Genomic DNA, 21,627 nt, shown 5'->3' on the forward strand with positions numbered 1-21,627 from the left:
ACAAAATTCCACAAATTATACTTAGGCAAGTAAAATCTTCACGCATATGCCAAAATTTCCAAATTCTGAGAGTAAATGCGTGCCAAATCTCTGAGATTTATTGAGCTGTGCTTATGCATGCGTGACAACTCGCAAAGCACCAAAGAAAAAATAATTTCTTTAAAAAAGAAAGACCTATCAGCAAGTCAGGCAGCATGTGATCTACATTGACCTGTCGATGGTTGCCCGTCGACTATCTGCCAGTCGCCGCCTTCCTGTGTGTCTCCTACCTACGTCGCGCGCCCCTTGCATTGACGTGGCCTGCCTTTTGCCTGCTGCTGACGCTTGGTGTGAAGACGACTTTGATCTGCTATTGTCTTTGACTTACCACTTGCGCTTGCACCTACGTGGCTTGCAGCCTGTGTGGCCTGTTTGTCTATTGCCTGCCTACACGGAACTCAAGAGGCGAGCAACCTTCTGCTCTAATACTAGTTTGTGGTGGCCTATGCGCAATGGATGTTCGATATTCAGCAATGGCAATGGCAATGGCAGACTGTTGGGTTTGAATCACGCTTACGCTCACAGAGGAGTGTCGGTGATCTTGGGTAGGACATTGGGGCACTTTTTACTCTCCGTAAGAGAGGTTTTTTTTCCCTAGTCACATTATCCTCTATTTGTGTGTTTATGTTACACAGTTCGGTCACTTAGTGCACTTTACACACTTTCACAACTTAAGGCACTTACACAACCCTAAGGTCTAAGGGTTGTACTTTGTACTTTCACTTACACATTGGGAATTGAATTGTGTGTCGAGTTGTCTACACTCTTGTTCTCTATTATTCACTTTGTTTTGAGCTGATAGCTGCCATCTCCATCTTCAACATTTGGTATTAGAGCATCTAGGTTCGCTGAGTGTTTTGTCAGGTCCAACTTTGTCAGGTTCAACTCCTCCCAGCGAGCAGCAAGCTGACCACTCTGCTATTGCCCTTGACCAACAGCCCAGCAGTTGCTGCCTGTAGCATCCCAACAGCTCCTCTTGCAACACCATTGCCGAGCAGCTGCCACTACCGCCTGTAGTGCCACCGTCTAGTTGCGCTGCCCCCTGCTCCAGTCGCCATTGCCTCCTGCTCCCATCTAGTCTTCCGCCCCTTGTTTTGTCTAGTGCTGCCTATCGCATGGGCAGCCAGCTCCATCTGTGCGCCACCAGCTCCAGTGCCGCCAGCTCTAGTGCTGCCTGTGCTCCACTAGCACCACTAGCTTCCGCCGCCTATTCGCAAGCTGCCGCTAGGTCCTTAGCTTGACTACCCAGCTTGGGCAGTTCTGTTCGTACTCCTGGCTGGAATCTGGTTTGTCTTTGGCTCGTGTCTTGGAGGTGACAAGTATACTTTATTATTTTTATTCGGGAAGTAAGAGCTATAGCAAGGGGCTTTTGCCAGAAAGGTGCATTTCTGCTTCAGAAAGTGCTTTTGGGCACACATTGCAGAAATTTCTTGGAATTCGGGTTAGAAATTTGGGACTTTCGCATGTTTGGTAGACATCGGCACATGTATTGAGGATTCAGTTTGAAACTGACTGATTGTGCACTTTGGACAGTTAAATTTTAGGGATTTTACTTTTTTCGTGCTAAGCACTGCTTGTGCATTGGACAGCGTGCTACTCGTTGAAATCTGTGGAAATTTCAGCTCTTTCAAAAGTAGTGATCAAGTGTGACACAATTTTGTTAATTAGAGTTTGGTGTTTGCTACAATTTCTGGAAATTTGTAGATTTCCAAGTTATTCCAGCTTTGGTTCTTGCTCTCATGTCTTTTGGAAGAGTAACATTTATCATGGCCAATCAAGGACAGAGTGATGTACTCACTTATGTATCTAAAGAGGATAGATTGGACGGCAATAATGAAGAATGTGCTCATTGCTAAAAATCTTTGGGAGTATGCTAGTGGTGAAGAAGTCCGTCCTAGAGTTGTGGCTCCTACAATTGCTCCCCGAGGAGGATGTGTTTAGCAGCTAGCTCTAGCTCAACCACTTTCCCAAATAATGGTTGCACAGAAGGCTTGGGACACTCGGGATGCTCAAGCATTGTCACTTATTGCATTGGCAGTTCAGCAGTCCATAATCTCGCATATACATTCTGCTACTTCTTCAAGAGTAGCATGGCTTACACTTGAGCAAATGTTTGTTGGAAAAAATGAGACACGTATTTCTTTCTTGAAAAAGAAGCTTGAAAATGTGAAGATGGATGAAGGTGATGCTGTGTAGGATCATCTTAACAAAATTCAGGACTTACGTGAGCAGTTGATGAATGTAGATGAGTATTATTTTGATGCACAAATGATCTCTACTACTTTGAATTCATTGCCACCCTCTTATTTGGCCTTTCACACGGCATTGAATCTCACAATGAGAATTTCTCCAAAGCCACTCATCTTTCTTCAGTTGGTTAGTTTGCTATTGGAAGAAGAGGAAACAAGGAAGAATAGTGGGGTGGATGTTGTAGCCTCTGAATAGGCTTTATGGCAAGACAGAAGGGCAAAGGCAGTCAGTCTAGGAATGCTCACAGAGTTCTAGAAGTTCAGGCTCATCAGCCTCCTCTAGAGCATCTTCCAACTGACGTTTTCTGCAATGCAGGCCCTGTTTGCATCGCCTTCACCTTCCTATGCTGTCATCCAGCCTTCCACAACTTACAGTAATAAGCTACCATCACATTTGGGTGATTACACTAGTGCATTTACCAGTTCCAGCCCTAGAGACTACTACATTTTGGTCTCTGCTTGCTGCCCTTCCACTTCTAGGATCATCTTAGCTCTAATTGGTGGTTTCAGACCTTGCAATCTGTCTCCGGTGGATGTCACTCTCCGATGACTCCCATTGCTCTACCTTTGAGTTTCTTTTACATTCATTCATTCACTTACAACACTTTGTGTTCTTGCGTTTATTGTGTTATTGTCTAAGCTATTTGTTTTAGTCATGCCCGTACATTTTATGTTTTCTCTGTGTAAACCCTAACATCACTTCACAATCATTGTAGGGGATCATAATGCTATTATCCATGTCAAGTCAAATAATATGACAACACGAGAGGAACTTCATTAAGAGCTGTAACCATACTATTACATGTATTATAGAATATACATATACAAGATTCAAGGAGCATAGCTAATCATGCACATATGAGGTACATGTGAATATGGGCTAAGGGAAAACAGTTTACAGGCTTAGGCCAACTAATATGTGTGAATATGTGCTTAGGCCAAGTAAGTGTTTGATGTGGTAGGCATGCATCTAACTTATTGAGAATTAATTTTCAATAAATAAAAGATGGTCATGCAAAGGCCAAAAGCATGGAAGCCTCATCAATGGTCTGACGATTCATGTGTTGCTGAAACTAGCATTCCTTTCGTGGATGGGTGGTAAATCCCTAATTACAACTTAATTATAGCTGCAAACAATAAATGCAAATTTGAAAATACAAATTTACCTATTGATCTTGGACAATGCATACCCGATTGGCTCCAAAATTGGCGCCCCTTTTGGTATTTCTTTAGCTTTATTGAAGAAGAAGTTGATTTAGAATGGGATTCTCCTAATCCCATTCGCAATCCAAACTCCCCTTGCTATCCAAAGTGACTAGTAAGTCTTCAATCTGTTTTGCCCCTTGATTTGGGCACTTAATTGGCCTTCACCCACTTCATAGACGATGGAAATGCTCCAAATTCAATGGTTGGCTAGCCTTTCACCTAAATTTAGTTGAAATTCATCTTCAGCTCTGAAAAATCCAAGCTTTGGAGCTTCCAATTTCTGGCATGCTTCGCGAGGTTGTTGCTAAACCCTAATTTCTACTGTAAATTAGGATTTACAGTAGAGAAATTTGCAATTTCTCAGTCTCCAAGGGTCCAAATGCTGAGATCTTCGGAGCAAGGTTGTGAAATGGCTAGGAGATGAGAGAGAAAATTGTAGAGAGAAAATTCAGAGTTTTGTTGCGAAGAATGATTGAAAATCAGGCAAATGTAGCTACTGCCCTGCCACAACAGCATTAAATGCTGTCGCCTACAGCCGAGACATCCAAATCAGTTGTCATCTTATACCTGGATGCAATCGCCCAGTTGTGGAGGGTCTGAATCTGCAATCGCCTCCTTAAAACTCACTTTTAGTTGGTTGCAATGGTCGAAAATAGGCTGGCCATGGCTGCTCACAGCTCTCCCACATTTGCTATAGCAAGAATCATCTTGTTTTTTCTCTTCTTCAGCCTTTTACTAGCCTATATAGGCAAGTTTGCCAAGTGGCAGCCTTCCCAAATGTTTTTTCCAGCATTATCCATCATTAAATATTAATTTTCAGTCTTTAATTATTGAAAATTAACCTAATAATTATTTCGGTGTCCAGAAAAACAATATGATTGGCCAATAATTAAATTGGCTAGACATTTGCCACTCCCGAGTCTCTTTGTGCCATCTTTGACCATTAGATCGGTGTTAGGTACCATTAAACGCCACATCTCTAGTGTCACCAACTGACACTTATGGCCAAATGAATGACCTAGGCCAACAATTGACACTTGATACCACTAGGTGCCCGTGTAACATAACTTATAGCAACTTTTGCCTTTGACATCCCATGATTTTCTTGGGTCCCGGGCTCGTAAATTTACTCTAACCTCAGTTGTACCTCACATGTGCAACATTTACTTAATCATGTGATTAAAAATCAATTCACATGTTAAGTGAGGTTTCAAAAATACATGTCCTCATGATAGTTGCACTTCAAGCTGCTCCCTCTACTCCTTTTTATTCGCACTATGTAGCTCCAATGCCTAGAGAGGAAGGTAGAGAAGAAGAAGCAAAAGAAGAGGAAGAAGAAGAGCTTGTCTTGATTGTTCCCTCACTCTCACTCACACTCCCCCTCACACACTACCTCTTACTCAATCTCTTAAGTCACTTTTATCATTGGTATCAGAGCCGGCAATCAATCTAGGATGGAGGGGATCAATCAATAGACAGCAATGACTGCAACATTGCTGCCTAAACTGCATGAATGGCAGCCACAACTGTCACAACAGCAAATTAGCCTGTCAAAACAGCAACAGGATCAGAAATGTAGGCAACATAACCTCAAACAGGGCAGCGCAAGTGCTTTTAGGGCCTTCAGCAACAGAGACGACTGTGTTTCAGCCTGCATGCCATCACCATATTCTCTGTTGTCTTGACTCTTCTAGACATCAGATTCTTCTAAAGAGTTCAGTCAGCTTTTTTTTGGGCTCACTTGCGTTTCTTGAATCTTTGCTTCTTTCAAACATCGTGTTAAGTGGCAAGTCTTCTTAGTCATAGCCCAACTTGCAGAGGCCAAGGAGTCCATGCTCACAGCCTTAGGCACGACACTGCTCAGAAAGTGAATGGATTGGGGAATACCATGAACGGCAAGCCAAAGGTAAATTATTTAATATTGAACTATGATACCATGAACAGCAAGCCAAAGGTAAATTATTTAATATTGAACTATGAGCATCCCACTAAAAGGAAATGCTGTGCAAATGCGCAATATGTACTTTGTTGATGCATGTTACTAATTGAGTGAAGAATCTAGTTATATATGTGAAAAAAAACAGGCCTTTTTTGAGATAACGTTCAGAGCTTGCTTGTGGTAAGTTTTCTTACAAACTTTGAGTTTGTGACCTTTCTAGACCTCTAGCTAAACCAAGATAAGTTACCTAAACCTGAAAAATGTCACATGCTCTGCTGTATCCTTTGACGATGATGATAAAGTTGGAATGAATATATAAGCAGTCAAACACATATTGGGACATGTCTCAATTGTGAGTGTGTATTTGGTTGAATCCTTTTAGCTTGTGCAGCTTTTTAGTTGAATTTGATGGTGCATGATTAAGACAAAAGTATTAATTTTGGTTATTGCTTTAGGCAGAAAGCAAAGAATCTCAAGGAAATAGCACAAAAGCTGGCAGCTGCCCCTTACAATGGTTGCATACCATCAACTTTTGATGACCTGGTATGTTTGACTAGTCCCTACAGGGCACAGACCTCTATTCATCTCACTGTTATACACGACATTTAACATCCTCAACAATTTACCACCAAAAAGAAAAACACATTGGGAATGTTGTATTAAAAATTTCCTCTGAGTTGATTCGGAATGTCATGGATAAGCTTCTAGAATTTATCATATTCAGTGTGCAGTACATGTGAATGTCAAGCCTATCATAGGATCAAGAGACCTGGTTGCTTGTTTAGAGAAGGTTCTTGCTCTCCTTTAAAGTTCATGCACTACAATAAAGATTGGAGATGTCTGTAAGCCTGCATCACTGGCTGCTGCTTCATCTGAGTTCCTCAGCAATCCAAGGGGGAGTCCAACTCTTGATGTTGGCCAGTAAACAGCAAAGCCCATGGAGTGAACAAAGTTTTGGCATGGGAGAGTCAGAATGGGCCAGTGGACAAACTTGATGTACCACTAAAGGCTGTTATCCAATTGATAGCTGATTATGTTCTTTCTTTGTGTTCTTATGAATGACATTATATCGCATTGGCTTCCTAGACAATGGTATTTGATACTTGTTGTGTTGATTTCTTGGGTTGCTAAATTGCTGGGTATTTTTTAATGTGGTTTCTTGTTTATTTAAATGCAGCTAAAACTTCCTGGTGTGGGACCAAAGGTTGCGCTTTTAGTACTTTGGGTGGCTTTTGGAAAGTAGGTTTCCTCAAGATACAGTTCTACTTGAAGCAAAATTTGCATTATTCTATTAACACTTTTTTTTTGTATCATGTGAATTGTGAAGTGAGATTCATTAGCTAAACATGTATTTGTTTCTTCATCAAAGGGATTTCCCAATCGCATTTCTTCCTTCAAGCTCCTGTAAAGTATTATTGTGTATGAGTATGGAAGTTGTCATATAGTTCTCAGTGTTCTATGCTCTGACAGAACTTGTGATTAGTTTCTTCCCTCTCATTGATCCATCTACATCCATTTCTCAATAATGACGCATATGGCATTCTCAGAGGATAGTGGCTTATAGTATCTTGTGTGTCAATGAAAATTAATGAGAAATGCAGCTTCACTGAACACTGTACAGTCCGTAACTTATCTCATTGGACTTCTTTTGAGATCTAATAATAAATTTTGGGAAATGTGAAAACAAGATGCTCATTTTGTGATGTGTTCTTACATGTTGAAGCAATCTTATTGATCAGTGTTTGCATAATTTCCTATGTTCTATATATTTTTTGAATCTTATATACAAGGAACTGTTTAAAATATTTGGAATGCTGTTTGTTTGCATTACCTACATGTCAAATTGAATGTGTATGAGATGATTTTCTAATCGTTTCTTCTAAATGTTTTAGAGGGGATGAAGGTTTGATAGTCGACACAAATGTCAGAAGAGTATGCTGCCGGTTAGGCTGGGCTCCAGAAGGCTCCAACCCAGAACAAGTCAGGGCAGCACTTGAAACATGGCTTCCCAAGAGCCTGTGGCCAGAGATCAGCTTTCTATTTGTTGGATTTGGTCAGCAGGTACCCTCCTAATCAAGAAGACCTATCTTCTTTTGGCTGCTGATTGTTAGTGATAATATGGGCTTGTAGAGTTTTCTTATTGGTATGTGCATAAACAAAGCAAAGACAGATTCAAATGAAAACAAGAGGGAATGTACTGCATTAAAATTTTTCTTTGTATTATGGATGTTTCTTTCTTAGTGGTCCCTCAGAAGGGCGTATTACAATAAGGACACAAGCCAAATAAAGGAGAGAATAGACTTGAGATAAGCTGCGTCAATGAGGGACCCAATCAATTGCTGGTACCTAGTGTCGTCTGTTGGCTTTGAAAGATCATCGAATATGAGCCTGGACTTTGGATCCGTGGGAATGAAAACAATGATACACTTGGCCACCCCAAATGTAGAAAGGATCTCTAATATCCGTGTTAATCAGTGGCTCCCTATTGGTGCGGTGGATTCTTGATCTTCCCCTCAGTTAGTGTCTTACGGCTTATCTAACTATTTCAGTTATTATACCTTAGGCTGGATTCTCAGGATTCCTTAGTCTCCCTTAGGATCCTTAGGCTAGTCAGGCTACAAACCTATAGGTTAAGTTAGGCTTGTCTTTCATTAAGGAAGTCTAGCTAGGCTACTTCAGCTTGGATCCACAGGCTTCTTCAGGGTACAATAGGCTATACCCGCTTTTAGCTATCTCACTCTATTTTCATTGCATACTCCTTTTACTTTGCGTCCCCTATGTACGCACTTAGATCCATTTAGCTTCAATGAAGTATCAAAAACATCTGAATATGAAACATTTGGTATTCAAGTTTTGGTACTTACATCCTGGGTTTTTTATTTTGGTTGACTAACATTGTAGGGATCTACAAGTCTTGACTAGGCTGAAGGCATGATTTTTTGGTCCTTGCCTTTCTGAGTGTGTCTTTGCAGCCTTGGTCAAACATGGAGATGGAGATAGGGTCTTCTCTTCCCAAGATCAGATCTTGGCTATCATTACGCTTATCATGGCAGGTGACACCTCCTAGACGAGCACTCAGGCAGGGTCATGTGATGGGCAGCAGGTCAGACAGGTCGAACAGGCAGGGCAGCTCCAGGGCAGCTCGGGCAGTCTCTAGGGCAGCACGATCCAGTTGGGCAGCAGGCAGGCTGGTAGGATCAGCCACATGGCAGGCTGCAACAGTTGCTTGCCTTTAATGTAGGCCGACTGCATATTTTGATTCTTTTTCTTTTTGGCTATTTAGGCTAGGCTGCCCCTTAGTCCCAGCCACTTCAGTCTTCTGCAGGTTAAGAGATCTTCTGCCTGTTCATACACAAATAGCCGATTGTACATACTTTGCCTTCTATATTCAGCGTTCAGTTTACTGAAGTCTTTAGCATTCTATTGTCTCTTTCCCTTTCTCTTCTCTTTGTGTTTAGTGATGTCTTTCAGTCCGGTCATACACTTTTGCATTGCAACACACTGACGTGGTATTAGAGTAGCGTAAAGGGGCTGAATGATCATGGACAGATGTGAAGAGGAGATTTCAGCATGACACGAAGGCTGCATTTTCAGTGTCTAGGTGCAAGTGGAAGGGTTGTGCACTGACACAAGGTTAGAACGAGCATAGATGCATGGGAAAGGTATTGAGCTTAGAAATGCATTGTAACTTGATTAGCTCTTTATTGCAACCCCAAAACTCAATTACCAAAGTTTCATTAAACAGTGTGTGTTCCAAGAGAGTGTCTATGTCCCATTAGCCAAACCCTAATTTGGGAAGACCCATGCTTCTATAAACAGGCAGGCTGTCCACCACTCACAAGTTGCTGGCGCATGTCTTTGCTATCTACACCCCGTCTACCGAGGCTATGTCAGTTCGAGCTGGTGTCTACCACTATTTTAAGATGGCATCTACTGTTAGACACTCTCTACCTGTTGGTGATTGCTGATCAGCCTTCTTCCTCACCTACAGGCTATTTTTGTTGCTATACTACATGCTGCTGTTTGCATTTGCCCTTCTCTAGCTGTTGCTTGGTGTTGTTCACTCCTGATCAGGCTGTGTTTACTGCTGATGTCGTCATCAGATCTACGTTTTCAGTCCTACCTGCCATGACAGCCTAGCACGTCATCATTGCAAGCTGTATTTCATTACAGCTATCGCCTTCATCATCAAACACTTTTTCATCCAGCTGCCTTTTGCTTGAGTTGTCCAACTTCGCCCGGCACTAATCTAGACACTCCCAGATCCTTGTTTGCTGCTGCCAAACATATTTGGAGGTTGTCTGCTGTGTCTTGGTGTCCGGGATACTCTCTTGAGTTCATACTCTTTGTCTTTGTCCCAAAGATATGAGGTTCGAGAGTTAGTATTCACTTTGCATAGTGTGTTCATTGCATTGAGCATTCCATTTATTGATTATTTATGTAAGATCGAAGTTTAGCAATGGAGTAGAAAGAAGTGAACACGATTGATAGAGAGAGGGAGTGGTCACAACATGATAGCTTGCATAATAGAATGTGAAGCTAAAAGTACAAAGCACAACCCTTAGACTTTAGGGTTGTGAAAGTGACTTAAAGTGCGTTCACACACAAATGTGTATATTGTGCGGTAAGTGACCAAAATGTGTAACATAAATACATAGATGAAAATAAAAGTGACTGGGGAAAAAACCTCTCTTATGGAGAGTAAAAAAAGTGCCCCATTGTCCTAGGTGTGGATCACTGACACTTCTATGTGAGCGTAGGCGTAAGTAAAACCCAACAAACCCCCTTGGAGTGATACGTAATCAGCATACAATGATCATCCACCAAAGAAGATCAAATTTAAAGCATTGCGGAATGCTTCAAATTTATCGCAAGGAAGAGCTTTGGTGAAGATGTTTGCCACATTCTTGTTGGTAGGGCAATAGACAATGCTGATATCCCTTGCATGTAGCCTCTCTTTGACAAAGTAATATCTGGTGTAGTGGGTGCACAAGTGGGTAGTATTTCTTAATGCGACTTTCGTTGAAGAAGCCTATGCCCTCTCCATCTAGGTTTTAAGCTCCACATTGTTGGTTCTACTAATTTGACGGTCCTAATCTTTGAAACTTTATTTTTTGCTTATAGCCCTTGATCAAATAGAGTAACTCTAGGTCACCTTTTTCAAAGTCATGTTGTTTGACATGGTTGTTAAACCAAGCCTTCCTTCGTGCCTTTTCATAGATTAGTGCATGAGTGGTGATAAGTTGTGTTTTTAGATATTTTTTCCAATTTACCTAAGCATTTCGTCCAAGCCTCCTAGCCTTCCCATCTCTCCAGGAGTAGGCTCCGTGAAAGATACATCAAGATTGGCCAACAAACATCTCAGCCATACACATTCAACTGTAGTAGTGAAAGCAGCCTTGTACTTAGCTCCATAAGATGATGTGGCAATGGTGGATTGTTTCTTGCTAAGCCAAGAAATGCAAGAAGAGCCAAGAAAGAAAGAGTTGCCACTAGTAGAGTGATGAGAATTAAAATCACCAGCCCAATCTAAATCACTATAAGCATGTAATTGTAGCAGTCTCTCCTTGACATAAAGCAATCCAAACCTTGCAAATAACGGAAAACACGCTTCGCAAGTTGCCAATGTGACATGTGTGGGTTGTGCATATATCCGTCCAAGGATGAAACTGCAAACTAAATATCTGGCCTTGTGTTGCATAAATAAATGAGACAGTTGGAGCATATGCATGTATGTCAAGCATATCACTGTCATCATGCAAAGACAGCTTAAGTCTAGTCTCCATCGGTGTGCTTACTGGCTTGCAATCTTGGAGGCCAAGTCTCTCAAGGAGTTTATCAATATATTTGGACTGTGATAATCCAATGCCATGTATACTAAAGACCTTTACCTACTCCTTCGAAAAGGTCATTTCCAATGGGAACCTATTCATACTATTGCTTTGCAAAACATTAAAAACCTCATCCAAAATCTTCCACCATTACATCTCCCTACAGGTTTACCACTTGTGCTCTACACTGATGCCTTTGACTTCGGTTGGGGTGCAATCCTCTATGAAGAAGATACACATTCCTCATCCTTCCCACAAATTCACATTTGTAGATATGCATCAGGTATCTTCAATAGGAAGCAACAAAATTATCCCTCCTACCAAAGAGAAATTTTAGCCATGATTAAAACCATTAAATCTTTTAGAATATTTGTGGAATTTGTTTCCTTTTACTATCCGCACATATCTACAACATGTGCCCAACTACTTGATAAAAAAGGCATCAGCTAAAATTGGCAACAAAAGGCTTATCCGATGGTCGCTTTTCTTCGACACACTAGATGTCACTTTCCAACATATTCCAGGCGTGCAGAATACTATAGCAGACCTTTTATCTGTCAGAAGTGGTACAACAATGTAAGCGTAAACATAAGGTATAATAAACTGCTCAAACACAAGACAAAAGAGAAAGGGAAAGAAAGAACACAATACAGATGAGAACTCACATGTATGCTCGGGAAATGGAATCCATATACCAAGACAAGAGACAGTACATAAGCAATGTGAGTCACCGACTGTGGAGGCACTAGCACATGCTCCCTCTTCCCAAGAACTGTCAGGTGATGAATGAATGTGGAGGAGGGAGTGTGAGAATAGATAGGCCAAATAAATGTCAAAAATATGATTGGTCGGCCGGTATTAAATACGGGCCGATTGGCTGCAAATAATACCAAAACACAATAAATGTTGGCAAATAAAATGCCTAAAATATCATTGTGCCCAACCTGCTGTACCACATGTACAGACTCCGACTAATTTGCTAACACCCTCTCTCAGATCACGGGTGATCTGATACAACACAATATACAATGATAATGTTACACCATAGTACATACAACAGTGTCCATCATAGTAGAACCATGGATACCCAAGTAGTGGGTGCGCAAGCCACCACCAAGTGTGCCTCGGAGAGACTTTGATGTCGATGTCGATCGTACTAGCTCTTGAAGATAGAGAAGATTGTAGCAGCTCTCAATGTCTGTCAACAATGCCTCTGATGTAGCACACGTGACCATTTTGTCACCAACGTTGGAGTGCATAAATTACCACGGATTCCCCTTCTTTGGCTAGACTGCCAAAGTGTCCCCTCATGTAAGCCCCAGATGAAAGCCACCCGCTCTCTGTCAAATAACTAGCCCATCATGAACCTAGATATCAATCCCAGCTCTAGGATTTGAACATGCCAGACTTCAGTGAATGCGTCAGGGACATCCCTTGCTGGATCTTGTGCATTTGTATAGAAATATAGATGAGGCACAGTTGCTCCATCTCACCACCTTCTCACACTTCCTCTCTGGCACGGGAGAGTCGTGAGGGATGACCTCAGCACCACCACTAGAAAGTAGGTGAGGAAGGGACCATGAAGCCCTTTCCATGATCCGAAGAAGAGGATCCCTTCCGCGCCTTGGACTTTGCCTTGGTTGGAGGAGCTGAGTTGGAATTTGAGGTAGATGATGTCTTGTTGGAGGAGTCTGCATCGCGCTTCGTCTTTTGCTCCTTTTGCTTCCCGGAAGCCAGTAACTCTTTGCAGTCCTTCTGTAAATGACCCTTCTTGCCATAGTGGTAACACTAGGCCTTCGACTTTTTCATCTTCAAACCCCTCTCTGAAGCTGCAAGAGCCTCACCTAAACCTCCATAATGTGACGGAAGCCTCCTCTGTAGTCGCAAAGTCGCCTCATGCTTAAGTAGCATCAAGGACATATGAAGAAAACTGACAGGAGTCGTAGATGTCTACGCCCGTAAAGCATTCGCCACTCCATCAAACTCCTGAGGAAGCTTGCAAAGTACCATACCATCAAGATGTGCCTTTGATAGGGCCGACTGCATAGTGTGAAGCTGGTCTTGGAGTTAAGTAACTTGAAGTAGAAATGATTGGATCATATCTTTGGGTTCAAACTTGAGTTGCTAGAGTTGGCCATAGAGTGTAACAACCCTCATGGTGGAAGGAGCCTTGTACATCAACTACAACTTCGACCATACATCTGAAGCTGTTCTGCAGGAGGTGACCGTCGGTAGGACTTCTTTGGAAATATATCGAAGTAAGGCCGAATAAGCACGAGCATCATCCGAATCCCATGTAAGCATTGCCTCCTCATGGTTGTCTTCATAAAAATTAGATGGAAAAGGAGAAGGTTGTTAGAAAAGAAGTAGAGAAAAGAAGGTATTTGGAATGGGAACACGGCCAAAACATGAGCACAGACTGCGAAAAGGAAGAGTTCACATATAGTATAACCCAAAATTTGATCAAAATAAGACAAAAGCTGTTGTAAAAAGTCAAAAAATCAGTCAAAAACTGCCAAAAACAGCAAAAACGGCTTGATAACGCAAGCGCCCAGCTAGGAGGAGATGCAGAGGCATCAAAATGCAGGCTGAAATGGATATGCAGGCTGTACGGATGCTGACGTCAGCAAAAAACGTAGGTAAAATAGGTCGCTTGGTTGGAGCAACAGTCGTCGGATAGCAAGGGTGAAAATAGTCTTGAAATCAGCAAGAAAACATAGTAGGAACACAAATCCTAAAATTTGATACCATGCCAGAAGTGGTGCAACAATGTAAGCATAAACATAAGTCGTAATAAACTGTTGAAACACAAGACAAAAGAGAAAGGGAAAGAAAGAACGCAATACAGATGAGCTGGGGAAATGGAATCCATATGCCAAGACATGAGACAGTACAGAAGCAATGCGAGTCACCGGATGTGGAGGCATTGGCACATGCTCCCTCTCTCCAAGAACTGTTAGGTGATGAATGAATGTGGAGGAGGGAGCCTAAGAATATATAGGCCAAATAAATGCCAAAAATATGATTGGTTTAATGCTGGCTGATTGGCTGCAAATAATGCCAAAACACAATAAATGTTGGCAAATAAAATGCAAAAAAAAAATCTCTGTGCCCAGCCTACTGTACCACATTTATAGATTCAACCATGAACTGACTAATCTGCTAACATTATCATGTTGACCACCTTGAATTTATCTTATCACCTTTTCAATGTCTTCAGTGTATTTTGACAGTTTTGCTTGTATCCAGTCTTCTGCAGCTTTAACTTTCTGTGGAGTAGGTAGTTTTATAAGGGAGTAGATACTACATCCAACTTTTGGAAGTAGAGAAATATTTACTTGTTTTCCTCCATAGGAAGTAGTGAAATGATTTGACCACAAAGTGTATGGGGCTAGATGTTGGAGAATATCTGTTCCTAGTAATAAATCATACCGCATTTGCTTCATGAGTTGAATTTCTAGGGGAATCTTAATGTGTCCAAGATGTAGACAAGCTTGTGTTACATGTATCAATGTAACCTTTTTGTTGTTAGAAAGTGTAAAATATTACACGGTGCAGCGAACAGAATCTGAGAAAGAGATAGAGAGTACACAACAGATAAGAGGAGAATCAGTAAATTCTTTAACTCCAAACAACTGATACAAATATGGCTCTGTCCACCCGTGCGCTTCCACTGTGTGAAGCTTAGATGGCGATCTAGACAGAAGATAGGTGAAGAGCTTAAGGCTAGCTGGAATAACAACTCTGACTGGGTGAAAGATGAGTGAGAGATGGCTGCGAAGGGGTTTAGCTTTTATAGCCTGCGAAGGTCGTTAGGTCGGCCGACCTACCATATGAGCCTCCACTAGTCGGCCAGGGAATATTCCAAGGAATATTCCCTTTCAGGGGCGTTGCCCTCGGATCCCCGCCAGGGGGGCCGTTGGCTCCCCTGGGACCCCCCAGCCAGGGGCCGCTTCCGCGGCCCCCAGACCCCACAATAGGGGCCCCTTTTAACTCCCTTACACCGCAACTCGATGCAATGCGCCTCGAGTTGCTACCAGCTTAACCACTCCGTCTAACCCAAAGATTAGACCCACAATAGTCACCTTTTTGCCATCCGGTCACATAGACCTCATCTGATATACAAGTCAGGACTCAACCAATGTTCGGGCTCACATTTGGCTTCTCCTCATAATGGGGGCCTTACAACTTTGAGCACCATGGATCATTGGTAGCACCTAATGAGGGTGGGGCATTGATCATATCTAACACCCCCCCTCAATGTCCACCCATAGGTGAACTATCTCCTCGGCCCAATGCCGAGTCTCTGAAGATGAACTTGAAGCAGATCCTTCGTAAGTGCTTTGGTGAAGATATCTGCTCCATTCTCCTCTGTTGGACAGTAGACCAGTTCCACTATCCCATCCTCCATCAAATCACGCACATAGTGATACTGGATCTCTATATATTTGGTGCGTGCATGAAACACTGGATTTTTGGCAATGGCGATGCAACTCTGGTTGTCACATCTCAGCACAGTTGGTTCTTTATCCTGCACTCCCATATGCCATAGAATCCTTCTCAACCATACGGCTTCACATGCAGCAAAACAAGCTGCCTTGTACTCTGCTTCGGTAGAAGACAATGCCACTGTTGGTTGCTTCTTACTAATCCAAGAGAAAATTCCTGAACCCAAAGAGAAACAATAACCAGAAACTGACTTCCTAGAATCAATGTCTCCTGCCCAATCTGAGTCACAGTTCCCCACAAGAGAAGTTCCGAAACTGTATGTGATACCATAGTCAAGAGTTTCCTTCAAGTATCTAAGCACCCGCATCCCAGCCTTCCAATGACTCTCATGAGGTTTGTTTGAGAACCTGCTCAAAACACCAACAACAAAACTGATATCTGGTCTGGTGTTACACAAGTAGATCAGACTGCCGACCAACCTCCTATACCTCCCAATGTCTGCTAGTGCTGATGTATCCTCGACGGATAACTTTGCATTCACCTCCATAGGTGTAGCTATCTCCTTGCACTCGGTTATGCCAAATGCCTTCAAGATCTCCCATGCATACTTCTTCTGAGAGATGAAGATCTTTCCTGGCTCTTGCCAGACTTCAATCCCCAAACAATAGTGCAGCAAGCCTAAGTCTGTCATTTCAAACTCAGAACTCAAAGCCTTTCGAGTTTGGTTGATCATATCTTCAGTCACCTGTAATAAGAAGGTCGTCCACATATAGGACAATCACTACAGACTTTTTACCATCCCTGTAAACATACAATGCCTTCTTTAGCTTACACACTTTGTTCTCAGAATGGGGGGCCTCAAACCCTGGTGGCTGAGCCACGTACACCTCCTCCTTGAGGTCACCATTTAAGAACGCTGACTTAACATCCATTTGGTACACTGGCCACTTCTTGTGGCCAGCCACTGTAAGTACCGTGCGAATAGTGGTCATTCTGGCAGTTGGGGAAAATGACTCTTGAAAATCAAATCCTTCAACTTGTGAAAATCCTTGGGCAACCAGTCTAGCTTTGTACTTTTCTAAGGTACCATCAGCCTTGTACTTTACCTTCCAGATCCACTTGGTGCCAATAACCTTCCGCTTTGCTGGTCGATCCACTAGCTCCCAAGTGTCATTCTTCATTATGCTGTCATACTCCGCCTGCATAGCAGCCTTCTAGGATGGATCTGCCAGTGCTTCTTCTAAGTCAGTTGGCTCCTTTACTTCTCTCATAATCTCAACCATCAAGGCCATATTGACTATGTGAGCAAAAGCCCTCATTTGCTCCTCTATTCTCTGAGACCTCCTTGGTCCGTCTGCCTTCTTCTCAACAGATGCAGGCATAGGATTATTGTGGTCATAGAGCTGCTTCACCCAGCGCGGCAATGGCTTTTCCGGTGGGGTGATGTCAGGTTGGTGAACTTTTTCCTCATCATCTGAAGATGATGCTTCCTCCTCCTTAAGGATAGGGATAGCTCTCGGGACAGGTTCATAGTGGACTACTTCTTCGCTTGATGATAAAGTGGAAGAACTTGCCTTCTCCTCCTCCACTGTATGTGGCTCCTCCTTGAACACCACATCACGACTCGCGATGATCTTCTTGCCTCTTGGTCATATAACTTGTAAGCCATCTGCTCATCGCTATAACCCAAGAAGATACATTTTCTGCTTTTTGGTTGTAACTTGTTTCTCTTCTCATTTGGAACATGTACATAACATTCACATCCAAAAATTCTGAAATGTGAGATAGATGGTTTCTTACCAGTGTGAGCCTCATGAGGTGTTTTTTCCTTGAGAGCCTTTGTATAGCTCCGATTTAGAATGTAGATTGCAGTATTAACAGCTTCAGCCCAAAAATGGTTAGGCAATCCCTTGCCCTTTAGCATGCATCTTGCCATCTCCTAATGGTGCGATTCCTGCATTCCACAACACCGTTCTGCTGAGGTGTGTGAGGCGTCGTCAATTGATGCTTGATCCCTTTGCTCTTGCAAAAGCCTTCAAACTCCTTTGAGTTGAACTCACCACCACCATCTGTTCTAAATTTCTTCACACTTTTCCCTGTTTCATTCTCAACAAGTATTAGCCATTCTTTAAACTTACCAAAAGCTTGAGCCTTATCACGAAGGAAGTACACCCACATCTTCCTACTGTAGTCGTCGACAATCAACATAAAATAAGAAGATCCCCCCAAGGCCTGTGTAGGCATCTTACCACACAAGTCAGCATGCACGAACTCTAGAGGAGCCTGTGCTCTATTCTTGCTTTTTTGTGGAAATGCCTTTCTCTGTTGCTTGCCCATCATACAAGCTTCACATGGTTCCTTCAATTCAGTTATTGTAGGTAGGTGAGCAACCATACCTTGCTTTTGCATCTCCTTCAATACTGTAAATGCGATGTGTTCAAACCTTTCATGCCAAAGCTTACTTATGCCCACTCCAGCGGTGGCTGTAAGAGCACTTAGCTCATACAGGTTGTTCCTTCTTTCTCCTTTGCCAACAATTGTGCCAGCACTATCAATAATTTCTGCACCTGTCTTCTTGAATCTCACTTCATGACTAAGATCAGTTATGGCAGCAACTGATAATAGATTTCTCTTGATTTCGGGAACATACAACACATTTGAAAGCTTTTTGACTTCACCATTTGCAGCAACAAAAGAAATAGTACCTGTGCCCGCAGCAGGGCATTTAGCATCATTTCCAACCGTCATAGTGATGGATTCTTGTAGAGGATGCATAGAACTGTATAGACCTTTCTTGTTGGTCATGTGACGGGAGGCCCCACTATCCAACACCCATGAGTCAGTGGTAGATTCTTCTTGCGCTGAGGAGCACACTTCCTCAATGGTCGCCATGAATAATTCCAGCTCTGCTTCAGCCGTATTGGCTGTCTCTTTCCCTTTACTTTTAAGGGTACCATTCTTTTCATCTGCCTTATTGACACGAAAATCTGCAATTGCATGTCCTTTCTTCTTGCAGTAGAAGCACTCTCCTTGAAACTTCTTCTTTCCACCCTTCTTCTTTTTGTCACCATCATTTTTGGTGAAGGAACCACCTTTGCCTTTTGCATTGGCAGAGAATGCAGCATCTCCATTGTTGCTTCCTTCTCGGGCTTTCGGCCTCAACTCCTCCTCCATTAATAATGTACAAAACTCCTCAAAAGTCAAAGCTTGAGGTCTCACCTGAGTATTAAGGGCAGTTACTAGTCCATCAAACTTTTGTGGACAAATCCGAAGACACCTCCGAGCTAGCTCTTCGCTAGTCTTTTGTATCCCAACGCCAGCCATCTGGTCGCGCAGATTCTTAATCCGAGTGATGAATGCTTCAACCGTCTCTCCTTCAGCAAACTTCTCCGCTGCTAGTTGATCCTCCAAGTTTTGAATCCTCATTTGGTTTCGTGTTTCATACTGACTTCTTAGTACATTCCAAGCCTCTGACGCTTTGGTTGTATGCTGAATCAAAGTCAGAACACTGTCAGAACAGCTTGTAACTAAGGCACAATGCATCTGCATTCCTTCGTTTCCAAGCTCGTAGAAGATCTGCATTCGGAGGAATCATCACACTAGGATTTGATGGGTCGGGGGTAGGCTGTGGTTCTGCGTCAGTCCCCAACACAGTCTCTAGAAGCTCATAAGAATCAAGGATAGTTGTAATTTTGAACTTCCACAAGGTGTAGTTTGTACCATCTAACTTGCCTTCGCTGAAGGTTGGTGGACGAATCCTCAGTATTTGAATAGCCGGTACAGCAACACCACCTCCTGCACCGCTTCCTGATGTGCCAGAACCGCTTCCGGAAGTCGACATAGTTTCTCTTTGCTGTTGAAGCCTTTGCCTCTTGCACACTCTCCGATCTCTAGAGCCCCCTGGGCTCTGATACCATGTAAAATATTACACGGCGCAGCGAACAGAATCTGAGAAAGAGATAGAGAGTACACAACAGATAAGAGGAGAATCAATAAATTCTTTAACTCCAAACAACTGATACAAAGATGGCTCTGTCCACCCGTGCGCTTCCACTGTGTGAAGCTTAGATGGCGATCTAGACAGAAGATAGGTGAAGAGCTTAAGGCTAGCTGGAACAACAACTCTGACTGGGTGAAAGATGAGTGAGAGATGGCTGCGAAGGGGTTTAGCTTTTATAGCCTGCGAAGGTCGTTAGGTCGGCCGACCTACCATATGAGCCTCCACTAGTCGGCCAGGGAATATTCCAAGGAATATTCCCTTTCAGGGGCGCTGCCCTCGGATCCCCGCCAGGGGGGCCGTTGGCTCCCCTGGGACCCCCCAGCCAGGGGCCGCTTCCGCGGCCCCCGGACCCCACAATAGGGGCCCCTTTTAACTCCCTTACACCGCAACTCGATGCAATGCGCCTCGAGTTGCTACCAGCTTAACCACTCCGTCTAACCTAAAGATTAGACCCACAACAGTCACCTTTTTGCCATCCGGTCACATAGACCTCATCTGATATACAAGTCAGGACTCAACCAATGTTCGGGCTCACATTTGGCTTCTCCTCATAATGGGGGCCTTACAACTTTGAGCACCATGGATCATTGGTAGCACCTAATGAGGGTGGGGCATTGATCATATCTAACAGAAAGTTCAACAATGATGGGGCTAGTGATCTTTACAGTTGGGTGGAAACAGTTCATATGGAGCTAAAGTTAAACTGGATCTTGTATCTATCAAAGTATCCACATATAGTGAAAATTATGGCATGTTTTTCAACTGCACTCATATCATGGGAATGGGACCTCCATTTGTTAATGCATTTACTTTGTATGTTGATTGCTTGGGAGAGTTAAGCCTTATTTGATTTACAGGCTTAAAAATGTTTTCTTGTTCTATGGCCTTTGCTTGTAATTCTGCTATTACCTCTGTTGTGTCTTTTGCAATTTGCTTCTGGCCTCTGAGAATTATTTTGAAGACTTTGCATAATGAATGTACCTTTAGTTGCATTTGGGTAAATGCTGTTAGCATGTCAACCCCCTCTTGTTGACTAGCAGCACTGGTTGGGTGAAGAGAGTGCATTAACTGGGTAGTAGTTCTAGGATGGTGTAGTTGCTCGAGATTGTGTGGAACAAATATGTTTGCTTGAGATTTAGTTTCTGAGCTCAACATACTTGGTTTTGGAAGGTCATAGGGGTTGTGGAAAAATTCTTTTCTGAGTTTTTCTTTAGTCTTCTTGTCTGTCGATTCTTTAGTTGTAGAGGAAGATGTCTTGTTAGAGTTAGAATGATATGGTTGCTTTCCCTTCTATCTTTGCCGCAGATAGCATTTATATTTGTGTGTCTTGTGTTTCTCAGAATTCTTTTGGAAAGAATGCTTATTGTAATGATGGCAGCAGCAATGAGATGATTTGTGCCTGTGGTGATTTTCCTGCAAATCTTCTCTAAGGAGGTATTTGTAATAATTTCTCTTGTGATAAGATAGATATCGGGGAGTCCTCTGGCTATATCTGTCATTGTTGTATGGTTGACAAGAGCATTGAGAGCATCCAAAGTCTGCATCATATTTGTTTGCTTTTTTGCAGACTGCGTGAGGAAACTTTTGGTGTAGGGTAGTCATCTTTTGCTGTTGGCACACTTCTTTTATAGTATGCTCAATTGTCTAAATGATTTTGCTGACACTATTAGAGAAATCTTTGTTCTCTTGCTTCATTCTTTGCTTGCAATAGAAAGGAATGGACTCTTAAAACGAACACACCAAATGTTCCTTCATACTATTGTCATGGGCTCCAAGTCCTTCATACAATAGGTCTCTCATGTATATCAGATATTCTTTGTACTTCCTAGTGTCACAAAGTTTCAACTTATAAAATGCTTCTCTTACTTCTACAACATCATCTAACTTGTTTCTCATAAGTTCTCCTAATAATAG

General features: G+C 42.5%; 1 protein-coding gene across 4 annotated transcripts in view; it reads left to right on the plus strand.

Moving 5' to 3' along the window:
- LOC148016582 (uncharacterized) overlaps nt 1-21,627 on the plus strand; it is an 89,790-nt gene that overhangs the window by 42,835 nt on the left and 25,328 nt on the right. For 3 of the 4 annotated variants that reach the window (XM_087664326.1, XM_087664329.1, XM_087664327.1), the window contains exons 5-7: nt 5,889-5,976; nt 6,611-6,672; nt 7,326-7,494. In XM_087664326.1, coding sequence (XP_087520452.1) covers nt 5,889-5,976; nt 6,611-6,672; nt 7,326-7,494 — 319 coding nt within the window. Of the gene's footprint in view, nt 1-5,888; nt 5,977-6,610; nt 6,673-7,325; nt 7,495-21,053; nt 21,148-21,280; nt 21,560-21,627 lie in introns of those variants that run through there. The other variant, XM_087664328.1, reaches the window with a different exon arrangement.

Source organism: Lygodium microphyllum, chromosome 23 (genome assembly GCF_053477565.2).
Source record: "Lygodium microphyllum isolate KBCC chromosome 23, Lygodium_microphyllum_v1.1.10, whole genome shotgun sequence".
Taxonomy (NCBI): domain Eukaryota; kingdom Viridiplantae; phylum Streptophyta; class Polypodiopsida; order Schizaeales; family Lygodiaceae; genus Lygodium; species Lygodium microphyllum.